At 48.5% G+C, this 18,108-nt stretch overlaps 1 protein-coding gene and 1 pseudogene across 2 annotated transcripts in view; one reads left to right on the forward strand and one right to left on the reverse strand.

The window, feature by feature from the left end:
• Positions 1-18,108, forward strand: part of LOC308647923 (olfactory receptor 2T3-like) — a 668,743-nt pseudogene that overhangs the window by 560,483 nt on the left and 90,152 nt on the right. The gene's annotated exons all lie outside the window — the stretch shown is intronic.
• LOC308655860 (olfactory receptor 6F1-like) lies at positions 8,746-9,672 on the reverse strand (the record flags this gene model as incomplete). The annotated part of the gene is made up of 1 exon (XM_081306215.1): positions 8,746-9,672. The coding sequence occupies one exon, from the start codon at positions 9,670-9,672 to the stop codon at positions 8,746-8,748; it is 927 nt and encodes a 308-aa protein (XP_081162341.1).

An 18,108-nucleotide genomic window follows, 5' to 3' on the forward strand; every position in this document is an offset into this window, starting at 1 on the left:
ACAGTATTAAGTCTCACCCACAAAAGCAGAGTACCTTCCCATTAATTTGTGACTTTTCTAATTTTTTCATTAATGATTTGGTTTTCAGTGTGTAAGCCTTTCATTTGATTGGTTAAATCTATTCCTAAGTATTTATCTTTATGTATTTATTTTTGGCTATTATAGCTGGAATCACATTTATGGGTGGTTTTTTTTTTTTTTTTTTTTTTGAGGGGAGGGATAGCTAGTTGTTAGTGTTTGGTAATCAACTGATTTTTTGCACGTTTTAATTTCTTTTTAGCCATGCATGACCTGTGGAGTCTAACGTGGCCACACGGGGATGGGATGTGCTGTGCCCTAATCTGCTCCCCAGCCCTTCCTCCTCTCCTTGACCTCATGCCCTTCTGTCTGTCCTCTTGTCTGTCTGCTGTTTAAAGGAAGACTATGGACTTTGTACATTGGCTTTGCAACCTGCCGCTTCCCTGCATTGGTTCACTACTTCTTGGAGTTTCTGTGTGCTCTGTGTGGCTTTCCACTCCAGACTGTCATCTGAGCATGAAGACAGTGGGGCTTTGCCCTGTCCTCGGGACTTTCCTTGCCTCCCCTGCCTCATGCCCTGCTAGGGCTTCCGGGAACATGAGGAACAGGAATGGCGAGTGGCCTGCTTGTCTTGTTCCAGGTGCAGAGGAAAGCCTCCGACAACCCAGCCTCCAGCATCGTGGGATTCATGCCTCGATTGTGTTAAGTACATTCTTTCTCTAGTTTTCTGAGTTTTCAAATGGAAGAATATTGAAACAATTTTATTGAGTGCCTTTTCTCTATCTTTTGTTTAGAGATTTTTCCAAACTATTTCTGCAATTACTACATTCCTGTGTGTGGTCACTGAAGTTCCATCAGCTGGCCAGTGAGCTAATTGACGTCTCCCTAAATCTAAGCATCCAGATAGGAAGAAGAACCCCAGGCTTTGCAGAGTGGTTCCTAGCTGGGCGCTCCTTCAGTGCACAGTGGGGCCCTTGGCACAGCCCTTATGCCCTCCGTCTCCTTTAGCAGAGCCCAAGCACCAGCCTGGGGGCTTGCCTAGGACCTGTGGTCACTTCCTGAGTATCCTTCTAGCCACAGATGCGCAACCCCCCCTACCCATGATAATATCCGGAAGCCCCTGGAAGACCTCCTTCCCCGGGGCATCCTCGTATCCACAGCCTCCTTCTCGGGCCCTTGCCCTGTCCCCTGCGCCCCACTCCCTGTCCCAGGCTGAGTGTGCTGCAGGTGGTGTGTATCCAGATGCTTTCAAGGGCAGGAGGTGACCAACCAGCCTCTGGCCTGTCCCCTATGGCACTGCCAGCTGGCTCAAAACACCAAGATCTCATTCTGTTGAGAAGGAGGGACGTGCAGGGTGTGGCCAACCCACAGCTGCCCCTGGGCTGGGCCTGGGGTGAAGCAGACGCTGCTCCCTCGGGGTTGACCTGCCTGCCACTTCACTGAGCAGTGACGTCACTGTCACAGTTTAGATCCCAGTCCCTCCATGTTCCTTCTGACAGTCTTAACAACAGAGTGGTCTTCTGTGTAGGACAGGTCCCTGGAGCTCCCCATGCCACAGGCCCGTTTTTGTGACATCACCGTATGTTAAGTGTTTGACAAAAATATTTTTAAAAACAAGTGAAAGTACAACAAAAATGCACTTTTATGTGGAATGGCAGAAATTTCAGTGTTGATCCGAGAACGTTTTGAAGGTATTTTCTCACCTTTTAATGACCAAACAGGAAAAAAAAAAAAAGCAACAACATTGAATTAATTATACAAATAAACATCTGAATACTCCAGGGTCAGACGTGCAGGACAGTCCTGTGCGGACGTCAGTATGGAGGCTTCGTCACGGAGTCACTTATGTTTATTCACCAAGGAAAGAACCGACTGCCTCTTAAACACATCTCCTTGGTAAATGCATAGCGGAAAAAGCACGAATCCAAACAACACCCCAGAATCTGGAAATGTCATACATTTTGCAATGCGACAACCTGCTATTTGGAAAAATAAATTTGATGAGCTAAGAAAAATCTTGTTGGTTGGGACACTTAGCTTTTTACTTAAAAAATATTTTTTAGAAGAGTTTCTGATTTTCAGAAAAAAAATGGAAAGATAAAACATTGAATTCCCTTTCACCCCAAGTTCTGTAACCCCATTAGTCATATCTGATTAGTGTGGAAATGAGCAAAGTGATAAATGAAGGCATTGAATGAGGCCTGGCCGGGTGCTGCTCAGTGGGAGAGGCCCCCACCACCACCGTGGGTGAGAGGCCCTGGGTTTGGTGGTCAGCGACACAGAAAAGAGAAACACACCTGCAAACAAGCTGCCGGACGGGGGGAAAAGCTGCTCTCCCCAGCATCCTCTGTATTTTCTGTGACCATGTCATATTTCGGGATGGTCACCTTATCAGATTTTCCTTGGTTTTGATGTCCATGATAGTCTTGAGGGCAGTAGTTAGTAGAAAGTCCCTCAAGTGGGATTTGCCAGTTGGTCCCCCAGTTAGACGAAGGCCTATTTCTTCAGTGAAAACCACAGAAGCAGAACACCCCCACCGCAGGGTATGAGAATGTGAGAGGGACACTGTCTATAGCACAAGAGGGAACAGCCTTCCCACAACATTGCAGGGGACGCCCGAGTGTCCTAGCGCCCATCGCACTGGCCTTGCTCAGGGGCAGGGTGGCATCCCCCAGGGCTCCTGGCCTCTCAGTACTGTCCCCTGCTGCCGTCTCCACAGGAGGACGATGGGCAGGTCTCAGTGGGGAGGAAAGCACCCACGTCCCGGGGACAGGGTGTCTGGAGCAGTTGGCACATTCAGGTGCAGACGTGTCTCCCGCCGGTTCTCCCTCGGTCTTTATTGATCTCAGCACACCTGGGGACCTGTGTTCCACACTGTGGTTGCAGAACAGGACACTTTGCCACCTGTGACAAACCATTCTAGTCTAGGCACAGGGAGTTTCTCATCATTACTATAGTTAATATTATCAGCACTGTTTTAGTTGGCAAATCACAGCTGTGTAAAGGCGTGAATGCGATGTTTTGATATACGCATACAGTGCAGAGCAGTTAAATCAATCTAGTTAACATAGCCCTCACCTTATCTGTCATTTTTTAAAATCTGTAAATAACGTTATGTGTTTGCTGGTGTATTATAGTTATACATAATCTTGGGGGTTTTTGACATAATCAACGTGCAAGAAATATAATTTGCTGCACTTTATCTTTTTTACAGTGAGATTTAGTCTTTTAGTCATTTTGAAAAATACAGCAGATTATTATTCCATCTAATCATCTTGACAAGTCTAGATAAGTATGTTTGTTTGTTTTTCCAATTCCTTACTTTCTGATACTTTAGGAAGCTCTGTCCTCCTCTTTTATAATCCAGTCCTGGAAGCCACCTCTCCAAGGGTCCCTTTGTGCCCTCCTGGAGGGTGGTGTCAGACCTCATGGCTGGGAGCTAGGTGCTCTGGGTGCTCTCTGGGTGCCTGTGCGGCCAGGTGGATCATCTCGGGAGTCAGAGGAGGGCACGTGTGTATCCTCACCTTGAGAGCTCGTGTCTGCACGTGTTTATGAGTAGAATCATCCACGTCTGCACTAGGTTCACACGAGTGCTCACTCAACTGGCAGGCTCTCCTCTGGGACATGCAGGTGACTCCCATCTCTGCTGTGAATGGTGGTAAATTCCCATGGGGAGTGAGGGGCCATCTGCCGTCTTCCTTCACCCACTGACTTCATGATGCAGCTCTAGCACACACAGCAGGGTCTGGATCATCAACCTTACCCACACGGCATGCAGTTTCATCAGCTAGTGTGCCGGGTTACCGCACAGGTTCTCTGAAGTTTAGTTTCACACCCTATCAATTTGCAAAGTGTTGCTCAGCATCCTTTCTCTCAAGATTCTTCCCTGTGTGTGTAATGTGCAGAGATGGTTTTGCATCGTTTGTTTTCTAACCTCACGGGCACGACCTCTGCCAACTCCCGTGAGATATGCAGGGGGACATGGGGAAGTTATGGGCATCTGTGACAGCACATCCCAACATCTCACTGGACGGTTCATGATCTTCATGTTGTTGGTGTGCCTGGCCCAAAAGTCAGCCTTGACTCCTCTGTCTTTTGATGGGGACAGTGGCCATGTGAAGGACTTGTGCCTCACACAGCTTCTAGGAAATCGGAGCCTTTCCTGAAGCAAAGTCATATCTGATTAGTGTGGAAATAACCAAAGTGATAAATAAAGCCATTGAATGAGGCCTGGCTGGGTGCTGCTCAGTGGGAGAGCCCCCCCGCCCCCGCGCAACTTATTGTAAAAGTTAATAAAGATATTTTCCTGTTCTCATTATTTTTCTCTGGACACCAATGGACTGTCGTGCCATTTAGTACAATTGTGATGGTATCTAGCCATCTGGAAAAAAAAGAAAAAGAAAAGAAGAAAGGAAGGGATCTAACAGATGATAAATTCACTGAGGAAAATGCAGTCTTTTAAGTATATGGGGTTAAAATAATTCTACAGCCATTTGGCAAAAATAACACTACATCCATTCCTTGAGCCAGTCAATGGAAAAAGTGATTCTGAGATTACAATGTAACAGTTGAAATGCTACCAATAACTACTCTAGATGGAAAAGTGGGAAATGTTGCCTATCACCCAGGAGGAAGGACTGGCCTTCTAATAGACTCTCCAAATCATTAGTGAGTCATGAGTGCAGGGCCACATCGCAGGTGAATTTCCTCACTGTTTCTGAACTTCCTCACTGTTTCTGCTTGCCATAGGAGAAAAAAATGCCCCTTTATTGAGGCAGCTCTGCATATTTATAGAGCCGGGGGTGGTTTGACAGTTGAAACAGTTTAACAATTTAATGGTTTTTGGGCAGCTGGCTTGGGATGCGTTCTAATTGGTGGGTAAGGATCATGTGAGCCAGCAGGGCTCACCATTGGACAGCAGGATCATGTGAGCCAGCAGGGCTCACCATTGGATGGCTCTTCTTGGGGGATGGGGAAGTTAGTCTTTGGAGCTGGGGCGACTCCCAACAGTTTCTATTCTACTGAATTGGTAAATTTGACCAAGGAGAATGTGTTTCAAATGTGTGGGGGGAAATACAATGAATACATTCAAAAGGTCCAAATTAACTGAAAAAAAAAATTTAATGAATATCATAAAGGAGTTAATGTCCATAATTATAAAAATAGTAAAAAATGACTAAAGAAATAGCAAAAAGCCTAGGAAAAGAGGCAAAACCCCTCAGCAGCTCACATGGAGAGAAATACCCACACTTCTAGGGTGCATCTCTCATGGTGAGCTCCACATTAGTAACACAGAGGCAGGTTGAAAGGGTCTCCTGTGCCTTCCTCCTTGCAAAGCTGTGGATGCTGCAATCCTGCCGCACGGTGGTGATCCTGGGCTGCAGGGCCCTCAGACCCCCAGCCCACAGCCCACTGGGAAATGTGGCACATGGCAACTAAGCTCCTAGTGCCTCCACCTGGTGTGCATTTCTAGCCTGAGAATGCAGAGATTCCACAGCTGGGCAAATTGATCCATCACAGCACCACTGCAATGGTAGGTGGTGGGAACTGCCATGGTATCCAGCAGAAGAGACTGAATAAAGTCGTGGTATGTGCACCCGGGGAACGCTGTGCAGATGTGAAGGAGACCAGGAGGTGGGTGCCCCGCTGGTGCTGGCAGGAAATACCACTAAGTGGGAAAGTCAGGCACGGAAGCCAAGCAGGGCACACCCCTAAGACAAAGCAGGGTAATAGGGAGATGGATCCTGCATCAGGAAAAGAGATAAGAAGTGTTTCAAAAAATTAATGGGCCACCTAAGATAGAGGGGGTGGAGCAGAAGGTGCCGGGCGGGTTCCTCCTGGGTGAGTCTTGTGCAGTTCACCTGGAAGATGCCCAAGATCTCCCTGTTCAAAGCCATGAAGCTAAGCGGTAGAGGAGGGCACCCCATGGAGCAGAGCCCTCACCACCCGCCAGCCAGCATGCTCTCCGGGCCTCCCATAGACCCCCACTGCTCTCAGGGGTGGGACAGACCCTCCTGTGTGTCCCCAGCTTGCCACCTCCACTTCTGAAGACCCTCACGATGCCCCTCATGCTGCTCATGTCCCTTCCTCCTTTATTTCTCCACTGTGTTCAGAATAAATTCCTCATATTTGACTCAAATGATTTGCTTCAGATTTTTTTCATTAGAAGCAAGTTGCAGATGAAAAATTTTATGTTCTCCAAATCCAATCTTCCACTTTCCCCTCCCTCAGCACAGCCAGAGTTCCATGAATCCGGTTTGCACTCAGTCATATTTGCATGTTTTCTATATTCAAATGTACTCTTAAATATCATAGTGTTTTTTGTTTGTTTGTTTGGATTATTGTTTTGTCTCCTAATTTTTTTTAATTAATTCAAATGACTGACTTCAAAACATTTCCTGGGCTAGGCATGGTGGTACACACCTATAATCTCAGAAGCTGGGGAAGCTGAGGCAGGGGGATCACAAATTCAAAGTCAGCCTCAGCAGTTTAGTGAGGGTTTAAGCAATTTAGCAAGACCCTGTATCAAAATAAAAAATGAAAAGGGCTGGGGATGTAGTTCGGTGGTTAAGTACCCCTGGGTTCAATCTCTCTCTCTCTTTCTCTCTCTCTCTCTCTCTCTCTCTCTCTCTCACACACACACACACACACACACACACACACACACACACTCTCACAAATTTGTGTCCTACCAATGCATCTGTTCCAGGGCACTTATCATCTTTGAACACATTCACAATCTCTCATTCTTTAGTTATGTTCTGTCTCCTCCCAGCAGAGTGTAAGGGTACATTTTTCTCCATCTTATTCACTCACATGTCCTAAGTGCATGCCAGCCAGAGAGAAGACGCTCTGCACTTGTTGTATTTGCACACTATTTTGGGATTTTCTGCATGGTTCAGAATTCATTTATCCATTTTGTACCGAGGTTTATTTGAATGCTTTCTGATTTTTGATATTGTAAATAACATTATATCCATAGAAATCACCTGGATGTATTTGCTTAGGCTGACCTCCAGATGGTGAGGACGACACTATGATCTTGACTAGGTGTTACCAGGTTCCCCTCTGTGAGGCTGATACGTGGCATCACCAAAAGATTCTTTTCCCAGTCAAACAAACGTAAAATGTCGTCTCAGTTTTCTATGAATTTACCTTTTGCTGATCATCTCTTACTTAGTTTAACTGTTAAATATATTGATTTATAAGTAAACTATATGTTTGTCATTTTTGAAAAAAATTTCAATTCCTTTACGTATTTTTGTGCCTTCTGACCTCTGTGGTGTCCGTGTTTTTTTGGGCTCCACTTTGTCATCTGCAACCTCCCCACTGTTGCCCCCTTGCCGTCCAGGCAGGAGAGGGCGGCCACAAGCCTTGTGTTGAGAAATCCTGTGGATCAGTTATTGCTTGTGTCTGTGTAATCGTGGGGTGTCGGGTTCTTAATCCTGCTTTAATGGTGATTTGGGTCTTGAACTTGTCTTCTGTGCAGGTGGCATAAGCTCAGACTCCAGGCCTGCACATGACGCTGGACTGGAAGTACTCAGTCCTCTATGGGTGACATGTTTACACTCAGGGGCTTGGCTTACAGGCAGGCAGTCACCTGCAGGTCTCCTGGAACCTAGTCCGTGCTCCCCCAACCTCTGGGGACTTCAGACCTCTGTGAGCCCCGCATGCCTGCCGCCGAGGCTGAGCCTGGCAGCTGTGTTAGTCGCATTCCATTGCTGTGACCAAAACACCAGACAAGAACAACCTAGAGCAGGGAAGTTTATTTGGGTTCATGGTTTCAGAGGTCCCAGCAGTCGATGGCCGACTCCACTGGTCTGAGCCCGGGTGAGGTAGCTCATCCCAGCAGAAAGGAAGCAGAGACGGGAGAGAAGGGGCCCAGGAAGATGCACCCTCCAGGCCTGGGTGACCCCTCCTCCAGCCTCGCCCACCTGTCCGCAGCTACCACCTAGTTGGTCCTTTCCATCTAGCATGGGCTGCTTAGGTTAAGCTCCCACCATCCAGCCATTTCCCCTCTGCTGCCCCTGCATTAGCAAGAGATTGGGGCGACACCTCGCTTCCACACCATAACAACAGCCCGCCTTCACAGTGACAACAGCCCGACCATATGTGACAGTGGGACTGTGACTCACACCTATGAAACAGGACGCCAAGCCTCCATGACCCACACCAGACGGTCGGCCATGTCAGCACTTCAATCAGAGTTCATCACAGTGAGGGGGTCAGCTGCCATCAGTGGCATTTGGCAGAAATCCAGAGCAGGCAGAGAGCAGAGCCTCGTAGCTCTGCCCGCAATGGCGGTGCTGGGCATGGAGAAGGGGGAAGCAGCCTGGGAGGGATGCCATGCCTCCCAACACCTGCCTCCTGAGTGGCAGGGGTCACCTGGCCTGCTTTGATGGGCCCTGAGCTTTGGCAAAGCCCCCTTCCCTCTGTATAATTGCCCCAAGTTTGTAAAGAAAAGCCAGGGGGAGAGCTAATTTAATGTATGAGGTTTAAGTTCTGTTTTAAAGTCTTAAAAGCCGCTGTTCCCATTGTGTATGGATGTATGGCCAGCATGCCCACTTTGTGTGCTTTGGTTTGGGTCTTCAGGCTTTCTGTCTCTGTGTTCCCTCTTTTCCTCTCTCTCCCTGAATCAACGGCTGCTTGCCTTCAAGCCTCTGCATTCCCACTTGTTGCCCGGGGCAGGTGGCAGGGGCCGTGACAGGGCACAGTTGTGCTGCAGAGCTATTTTCTCTTCCACTTCTTCCGTAGAGTCTCCCTGACCTCCTGGTTGCGGAGGGTGTAGATGAAGGGGTTGAGAACTGGGGTCACCACGGTGTTGAGGACGTGCACGGCTTTGGTCAGGTCCAAGGCGTCCTTGATGGAGGTGCGCACGTGGAGGAAGATGGTGGAGCCGTACCAGATGAGCACCACGGTGAGGTGGGAAGAGCAGGTGGAGAAGGCCTTGCTGCGGCCACTGGCCGAGGGGATGCTGAGGATGGTGCGGATGATGTAGATGTAGGAGACCAGAGTGATGAGGCAGGAGCTCAGAATGACCACGGCAGCAATCACAAAGGCCACCAGCTCCACCACCTGCGTGCTGGTGCAGGCCAGGGCGATCCAGGGCGCGATGTCACAGAAGAAGTGGTTGATGGCTCGGGGGCCACAGAAGGACAGGCCGCTGATGAGGGCCGTGGGCACTGCAATGGACAGGAAGCCACAGACCCAGGAGCCCAGGGCCAGTTGCACAGAGAGCAGGCCGCTCATGATGGCTCTGTAGTGCAGGGGGTGGCAGATGGCGAGGTAGCGGTCGTAGGCCATGGCGGCCAGGAGGAAGTACTCTGTGCAGCCCAGTGAGAAAACCAGGTACATCTGCAGGAGACAGCTGATGAAGGAGATGCTCTGGCTCCTCCCCAGCAGGATGGCCAGGGCTTTGGGCACTGCGGCCGTGGTGTACCAGACCTCCAGGAAGGACAGGTTGCTCAGGAAGAAGTACATGGGGGTGTGCAGCTGGCGGGAGGTGCTCACTAGCAGCAAGATGGCCACATTGCCGCCCACTGTGAGGATGTACATCACCAGGAAGAGCAGAAAGAGTGAGAGCTGCAGGGCTTGGGGTCCCGGGAAGCCCAGCAGCAGAAAGCCCCTGCCCTCCGTCTCATTGCCAGCATCCATGGCAGGGACCTGCAGACCAGGAGGCAGAGGGCCACTCAGCCTTGACCACACCTTGGAAGGACTCACAAAGAAGCACTCATGAAAGCTGGTGTCTGCTGACCGCTGGCTTCACGCTGGAGCCAGGCGTGGTAAACATGATAGTAAAGCACAGAGGAAAGCATCACTCCAGTCGACCAACAGCCCAGGAAACTCCACATTCACGAATCACACCCGTCTGGGCCTCCTGCCGCGCTAGCTGGGCCCACCAGCACTCTGTGACCCTGGAATAAAGGCACAGGTTCAGAAGGCAGCCCCCAGACATAAGTGCTGACCATAATCACCCGTGGTAGGCTTGGCTTCTCAACTGATTCTCTAAGTTATAAGCTCCGTCCCCATAAAGAACATTCAGAGGTCAAGTATAAGAATTCTGATCTGTTTTTTTTCATATTTAAATTTATTAAGGCAATGCATTCTTCTCACAAAAAAGAAGCAAAAGTCCATATTGAACAAAGCGCTTAACACAACGGGGACATCCTGACCCTCATGGGGAAGCGGGAGCAGGGAGCCGGTTAAGAACAGGATGTCATTCTCAGTGTCATTCTCATTCTCTAGTGCACCCTGGACACCACTTTACATGCGTTGGTAAGCTGTTCCTGTCAGGCATGCAGGTGACCAGAGCCTGCTCTTGGGGGCAGACTCTTGAGCAGAGACCACAGGATTGGGGTGGCTTCACTCCACGAGCTCTCTAGAGAGCAGGAGCTTTCCATCCCCAGTACCACCTTCCTCACCACCCCGTGCCACACTTCCTCCAGGAAACTAGAATTTCTTGCACATGTCCTGTGTCAACAAGCACATGAAGAACCCAGGCTGAGCGGGTTGATGCGTCCACAGCATGGGTCTACCTAACGTCCGGCAGAAGGGGCCTCTGACCTCCTCCAGGCAGTGCTTCTCAGGCCTTAACAGGCACCTGAGGGTGGAGTCCAGGGCAGGTGTAGTTCATCCTCTGAGGGTGGGGGGGTTGTCTGTGGGTTTGCACTTACACAGCTTCTGGAAGTGGACACTGGCTGGACCACACCTGAGGAATGGTCTAGCAGCCTTCTCCTTTATAAAGCCATCCCATTGTACCTGGACTTGTACAGTTATTATAGACCAATTAAAGTCGAAGGCAAATACCCTGAAGCTCAGAGAGTGACATGTTTTGCCCAGGTTTGCTTGGCTGGCGGAAGGGAAGGTACAGAGCACGTCACCCCCAGATATGCTCCTCTGGTGATAGGATTATTTTTTGAGCTGAAGGCAGCTGGAAATAAATAGGAGCTATAAGGAAATCTCCCTGGCTGCTGGCTCCACTGGGACAGGGTGACCTGTCCCCAAGGCGATGACTGTCAGCCCAGGGACCCAGAGGAGCCCCGATGACGAGCCATGCAGAAATGACCCTGGCCTTCCAGCAGTTCCCACAGTCACCACCCCCAGAAACTGGGCTTTCCCTCTGCCTGCCTCTGCTCTGAACACTCACTCTTTGTAAAGACGCTGCCTGAGTCCACCTTTAGATCCCTCCTCTGAGCTACTCACCTAAGTGCTCCCAAGTGCATGGATCTTTTTAATAGACTGAACGGTGCTTTTCTTTTATAAATTTGTGTTTTCTCTAATTGGCAGGGCTCCAGCCAGTGAGTCTAAGATAAGTGGAGGGGAAAAGATTTCTTTCATGCCCACTGTAGTTAAAAATAAACAAAAAGCACCTAGATTATTAATTATCCTAATGAAGAGAAAATTGATCTTATATCAAGGGTGACTCAGACAAGAAGAAATACAGAGAAAAGATACTCTTTAGCAAAATGTGCTACATAATGTCTTTCCCTAATTTCCCAAAGCTAACACGTTTCAGCGCCTGTGTCATTCACAGGAAAAGTTAGTCTGCAATAGTAACGACCACTTGCAGTTGGAGCACTGAGCGCACAAGTTCTGTTCTCCTGGGAAACAGGAGCCCAGGAGCACCTGGACTGTAAACCCAGGCCAACCTGTGGCAGAGCTGGGGCTCAGTACCCATGCCCCAAGCATGGGCCTCGGGGTGCAGATGAACTAGGCAGCCAAGCACAGGCAGAGGCACGGACCCTCCCCTATCCTCCCCCGTCCTCCTCTTTCTCCTCTTCCTCTGGTAACCCCGGGTGGCAGGTGCCTGCCTTGCTCCCAGAGGGAAGAGATGCTGCACAGAGAACAAGTGCCCGGCCATGTCCTCCTGTTCACCACCCTCAGATCATATCCCTTGTCCTCTAGGCACCTGGTGGCTGCCCACAAGCCCTCAGATCTCCTGCTCTGGGTCTGAATCCTGAGGACTCTGGGGCACAGCACAGACTCTTATAGACGAGGAACAGCACAGGTGTAAAGAACCTGCCCAAGGTGGAGTGGTGCTCACCAGTCCCGGGGTCCCACGGCAGAGCACAGCTTTTAACATAGGAAGATTGGTTTGAAGCTGTGACTACGTCATCTCTAAAAATCTATGTGTCTATCGTTCTATAGTTGAATGGGTTTTGAACTCATTCTAAGATGTTCTTGGCACATGATTGAAGAGTTTTTAAAAATCAGAGAAAGAACATGGTTTGATTATTACTTTTGAATAAATTTTCATTTTATTTTTAAAATTAATTACCAGGGTTGTTCATTTTATAAAAAAATGCATGTTGATTTACTGACTAGATATGATATGTAATTTAAATACCCAGAAAGTTTAAATGAATAAAGAAAATAACTGTTCTCATACCCAAAGCAACGTGTCATTAAAAATGACTGCACTCAGGTTGTTTCTGTTGCAGGCAGAGAGGAGGCCCCTGGCGGCTGGCCACAGAGCTGTGTGCAGAGTAGAGTTGTGTGGAGTGCGCAGACAGTGGCCCTCCCATGACCCCGGGGCATGCAGCGCCTTCCCACCCAGAGCCACTCCACACTCACCTGTCCCTGCTCTTCCCTTCCATGGTTTTCTCCCTGACTTTGATCACCCTCTCCCCTCCCTCCTGACTTAGATCACCCTCTTTTCTCCCAGCCTCTCATTATTCCATGGGTGCTGGTATGCAGGATGCTTTGGCGGGATCTTCCTTGGTCCTCAGACCTCTCAGGCTGTTCCTTGTTCCTTTGGTCCCATCCTGCCACGTCCCCTTACAGCCAACCTGCCTCCTGCTATCTTGTGTTTTCTCTGCCTCATGAGAAATCAGAGCCTCCTACGGAAATGCTTTGCTGTTGAGTAATTGGGTGTGGGGAGCCCTGGGGGAGGAGGCTCCATCTGTCCCTCGGGTACTTGGGGTCAGTTCACCAAGACATGGCCTTCTACTAAATCTTCCCAGATCAAGGCTTCAGAACCTTTCCCGTCACTTGAGAGAGAAATCCAAATGGCAAAGTTACCAAAGAAGGAAAAGGGTATTTCTCTGGCTTTATATGTTAATCATTCATAAAATCTGAAAAACAGAGAGTAGTGTTTTTGTTTTGTTTTGTTTTTGTTTGTTTGTTTTTAGAATGAATAATACAAATTAAAGTGTAAAGGAAACCTAAGCACATCTCAAAATCAAAGGTGAGGGACTGGGCTTGACATGGGTGAGGCCCTGGGCTCTCTCCCCTAAAATAAATCAGACAGGAAGTTTGAACTAACAGACAAATTAGTAATATTTCATGCCCAGATATTGTCCCAAAGCACCAACTATAATGTCCTCATTGTATTTTTATTAAATCTTTCAGTTTCATGGTGTTGGGACCTCCTATGACTGAAATAGAGTTGATCGTTCAACAGTGAAAAGAAAATTAAAACTTCATGTTACAAAACACTATTGGTGGGATAAGAATTAAACTATCCTTGTTAGGAAGCATTTTTTTATATAAAAATTATGGGGCAGTTGGCTCAGAGCACAGAGCCCCCCTCCCCACATTAAACAGCGCCAGATGGGTGGCATGTCTAGGAGCACCAACATTTCATGAATTTGTCAAACTCCAGTTCACAAGAATCAGAGGTGTCAAGAATGGGAAATGGGAGTTTTGTCTACTGCCAGATTCCTTGTTGGTGCCGATTGCTCCAGGAGTGAATGCAGCTGTATGACATCTACAACTCACTCTATTCCTACGATTTCTACCTGCAGTGATGCCTCATGGTGCATGGCTGGAGGTTGCTATTCCTGCCCTCTCCGTAACCCTTGTAAGTTCCGGGTTCAACCTAGGAGTCATCATGGTCTGTCTGCCTGGCTGCCCCATGCCTGGCCGCCCCACACCCAGTATCCTGCAGGAACACAGACCCCATGATCTCAGAGTGCCCTTGCTCTCCGGAATCCACAAGGACCCACGCCAGTCACTGTCCTTTGCCCACAATGTTGGTGGCACTTAGTATTGCTAGAACTTGAAAACTTTTTCTAATAACTATAGTGGAGTATCTAATTTGGACTTTGCTGTGCCTCTTCTTTTTCATTCCTGAATTTGACCAAATTTTAATGTTTCTTTGCCTTCTGGGTATTTTCTCTAAATTGCACATGTATGTGCTTTATTATCAATTCATTTGTGTTTTTAAATTACTTTATATTATCTATGAATCCTGCAAACTGATGGTTACACGTTGTTGAAATATTGTCTGAGACTATCTTTCAACATCATGTATTTGTTGTTAAAAAACAAGTCCAACTCTTACTCGGTCACACTTACCAATAATTTCCTCCCAGGCTTTTGCTTTCAGGGTTTGTTTAAGCCATTTCTTATGCCGACATATCTTTTGAATTCTTTTGGAGTTCTAACTAACAAATTTAGGAATTTTATGGGGTTTTTTTTTAGTGATTTATACATGATATCGAGAGTCGTGTGAGGCAATCATGCAGCAGTAAATAGAATTTGTCCCACTGCAGCCCCAGTACCTTCCCTGACCCTCCCCCATCCCTGCCCTTCCTCTGTCTACCAGGCTTCCTTCTGTCTGTAGTTATTTTTTAATGCATGCTTTATAGGTATACAAAAGGTGAAAGTCACAGTTTTCCCCCCTGTGCTCCTCTGATCTCCTTTTATTTTCAAGAGATTTCCCCATTCCCTTATTCTCCTAATTTTATCCAGCTTCTGCATATAATAGAAAACATTCCACCCTTGACTTTCTGGGTCTGGCTTCTTTCACTCAGCACTATGCTCTCCAGCTCCATCCATTTACCAGCAAATGCCAGAACTTTATTCTTCTTTGGGGCTGAGTACCTATACCACAAATTCTTTACCCAATTAAGGGCATGAAGAGATTGGAAAGAAGGTCTTTGCCAGCTGCTCCTCTAGCAGAGTATTAATATGCACAACTTAGAAAGGAAAAAAAAATCCACCAAAAACAACAGCAGCAATAACCTCCACCAAAACCAAACAATTGAGTTAATACTGGGCAAAGACCTAAAAAGACACTTCTCGAAAGAAGAAATACAAATGGCCAACAAATACATGAAACATGTTCACCATCCCTAGCCACCAGGAAATGCAGATCAAAAGTATGTTGAGGGCTGGGGCTGGGGCTAGTGTAAGTGTGTGTGAGGCACTGGGTTCCATCCTCAGCACCACATAAAAATAAAGATTCTGTGTGTCCATTTACAACTTTAAAAATACTTTGAGATTCCATCTCACTCTCGTTAGAATGGAAATTATTAGGAATACAGATAATAATAAATGTTGCTGAGGATGTGGGGAAAGGTAAGTTCCCATCTTGTTGGCAGGACTGAAAATGAGTACGAATGCTCTGAAAAGAAGTACGGAGGTCCCTCAGAAAACCGGAAATGGAGACATCCGATGACCCAGCTGTCCCACTCCTTGGTGTTTATCCAAAAGAACTAAAGTCAGCTCCACAGGCACTTGGTGGTCATAGCCGCACAATTCATACCAGCCAAGTTACGGCGTCAGCCCAGGTGCCATCAACAGATGGATGCGTGAGGAAATGTGGCACATCTACACAATGGAGTATTACTCAGCCATGAAGAAGGACAAAGCTGATGTGCATGAAGGGAGAGGGGAAAAGAGAAGCTCAGTGGCCGTGGGACTTAACACAGCCCACACGACAGACCCCCACCTCCAAGGACTGTGGGTCAGTGTCCCTCTCCACAAGAACTGAGCTGAGATGGGAAGAAAGTGGGCATGCAGATATAAATTAGTTGTTACATGCTTTAGAAGCTAATGAGCGTCTTAGGACATGATTGTCACCTACACGCAGCAAATAGGTAAGGAACTACTAAGAGTTACCCTAATGAGACCCAGAGGGAGCTCCCCTTCTGCAGGCTGGAGGAAAGGGCAGTGGGCTGGGCTCAGTCTGGGGGTGGTGAAGGCCTGGCCTCCTGGGCTTGGGGTGTGAGCAGTGATCTCAGCGCAGCCAGGAGCGCCTCGGGGAGCAGCCCGGGCAGTCACACAGGCCTGCTCGCTACGGCTTTAAAGACTTGACCCTCCTGGACAAGTGCCCGAGACCAAGGCCACTAAGCACAGTTCTCCTGCCCCAGAACTGGAAGCCTGTCAGTGGGAGCACACTTCCATGTGGAGGATGACCTCGGGGCCACAGTGAGTTGAGGGGCAGAGGGGAGGGTGGGACTTGGAGCTGGGCTCCGCTCTACGTGGGAAGTTCCCATGGACCCTTCTGGGCACTGGAAGCATTTCCAGGAAGCTCAGGCTCCACAGGAGCAACCGCGGCCCTCCAGTCCTCCGCCCTCACTTCTCTCTTCCATCCTGTCTGTCCCTCACCTGCTCTTCCTGCCCAGAGTGGGAGTTTACTTTAACGTTGTATATGAACAGTAGAGAGGTGTCTGTACCTGGCCCTACCCCAGCTCTGTGGGTGCAGCAGAACCCCGGGGACGCAGGGCTGTTCCGTGCCCTGGTTCTGTAGAGCTGGATGGGACAGCTGCACGTTTGCCCCATCGCGTGGAGCTTCTCTGGACCCATGAGTGTCTTGGCACAGAGGGGCACAGCCTTGCTGTGCCGTGTCCTCTGTGAAGCAGAGCCCACAGAGGCTTCAGCAGGCTTTCCAGCGCTCACTTCCTACATGGCCATGAGGAGTGTGGTTCAAGCAATCAAAGTGAGCTCCAGGGTGGAGATTGGCCCTCCAGGGTGGAGCCCTCCAGGGTGAAGATTTGCTGTTGAAGCCAAATGTGGTGTGGGAAGACTCCAGAGGCTTTGCTGCTCGCTCTGGACCCTGGAAGCACAGGGAGGTGACATGAGGAAAGTTGGCTGGCTGGGAACCTGCCCTCAGAGTTGCTCCAAGCTTGGCACTCGCCAGAGGAGAGAGGAGAGTGTGGGGTTGAGCTGCAACCTGAGTCAGGCTCCCCATTGCTGCCTACGCTGGGGCCAGTGCTGCCTTCCCACAGCAAGCACATTGGAGTGTGCAAGGTAGCCAGAGGTTTCCTTTGTGGATGGGTCTTTCAACTTTTAAGTTGGAAGAGAAATGCATTCTTGGAGAATTTAAGTAGACAATGTCATTACTATTGAAACTGAAAGGACTTGTTACTCTTGATATGAAGACTCTGAAAGCCTAGGCTAATTTTCAGAGCACACCTTCTGGAGAGCAGTGTGGAAAAGTGTGTGCATGTGTACCTGTGTGCACCTGTGTGCATGCTTGTGTGTGCACATGTGTGCATGTTTGTGTGCATGTGTGTATGTGTGTGTGCATATGTGCATGTGCTTCTGTGCATACTTGTGTGTCACATGTGTGCTTATGTACATGTGTGTGCTTGTGTGTCCACAGCTGTGCATGCATGTGTGTTTGCGTGTGCTTGTGTGTGTGCATGTGTATATGTGTGTGCACAGGTGTGCATGCATGCGTGTATGTGCACTGTGCCAGTATGGGTGTTCAGGTGTGGGGTAGTATTGTCTGTAGTTCTGGGTGTCTTGGTTGCTGTTTCAACACAGCTTCTCACCTTATAGCCTCTTAAAAGCACCTCATATGAGCCAGGTGCCGTGTCATCCCAGCTGCTCTGGAGGCTAAGGCAGGAGGATGGCAAGTCTGAGTTCAGCCTGGTAACTTAGCAAGACCCTGGCTCAGTGATAGAGCACCCTGGGCTCAATCCCTGGTTCCACACCAATCAAACAAGAGCCCCATCACATTTCAGTTTACTTTCTCATTCTTTGATTTACATTATTCTCATCTGGTTCTCACTAAAAATAAAATAAAATTGATGCCCAATTTTACCAGTTGCTCTTTCCTCCACCGCCTATTTAGTTTTCTCCTATTGATTCATTATCCTTGAAAACAAATGTAACCAAGAGCATTTGAGCAGAGGACCTGGGGGCTGGGGATGTAGCTTGCGAAGCCCTGGGTGTGATCCCAGCACCAGAACAAGAACACAAGAGAGAAAGCTGTCTTGTAGCATCCTGCTGGAAGTCCAGGTACGTCCAAGGGAGCGAGAGAAAGCCCCACACTGTTGAGTGTTTTGTGGCTCATTTTTTTATGTGCATGTTTTTAACATCAAAGTATGACTATTCCTCACCAACACCCTAATTTGT

Source organism: Spermophilus citellus (assembly GCF_964194105.1).
Source record: "Spermophilus citellus genome assembly, chromosome: 1".
NCBI lineage: Eukaryota > Metazoa > Chordata > Mammalia > Rodentia > Sciuridae > Spermophilus > Spermophilus citellus.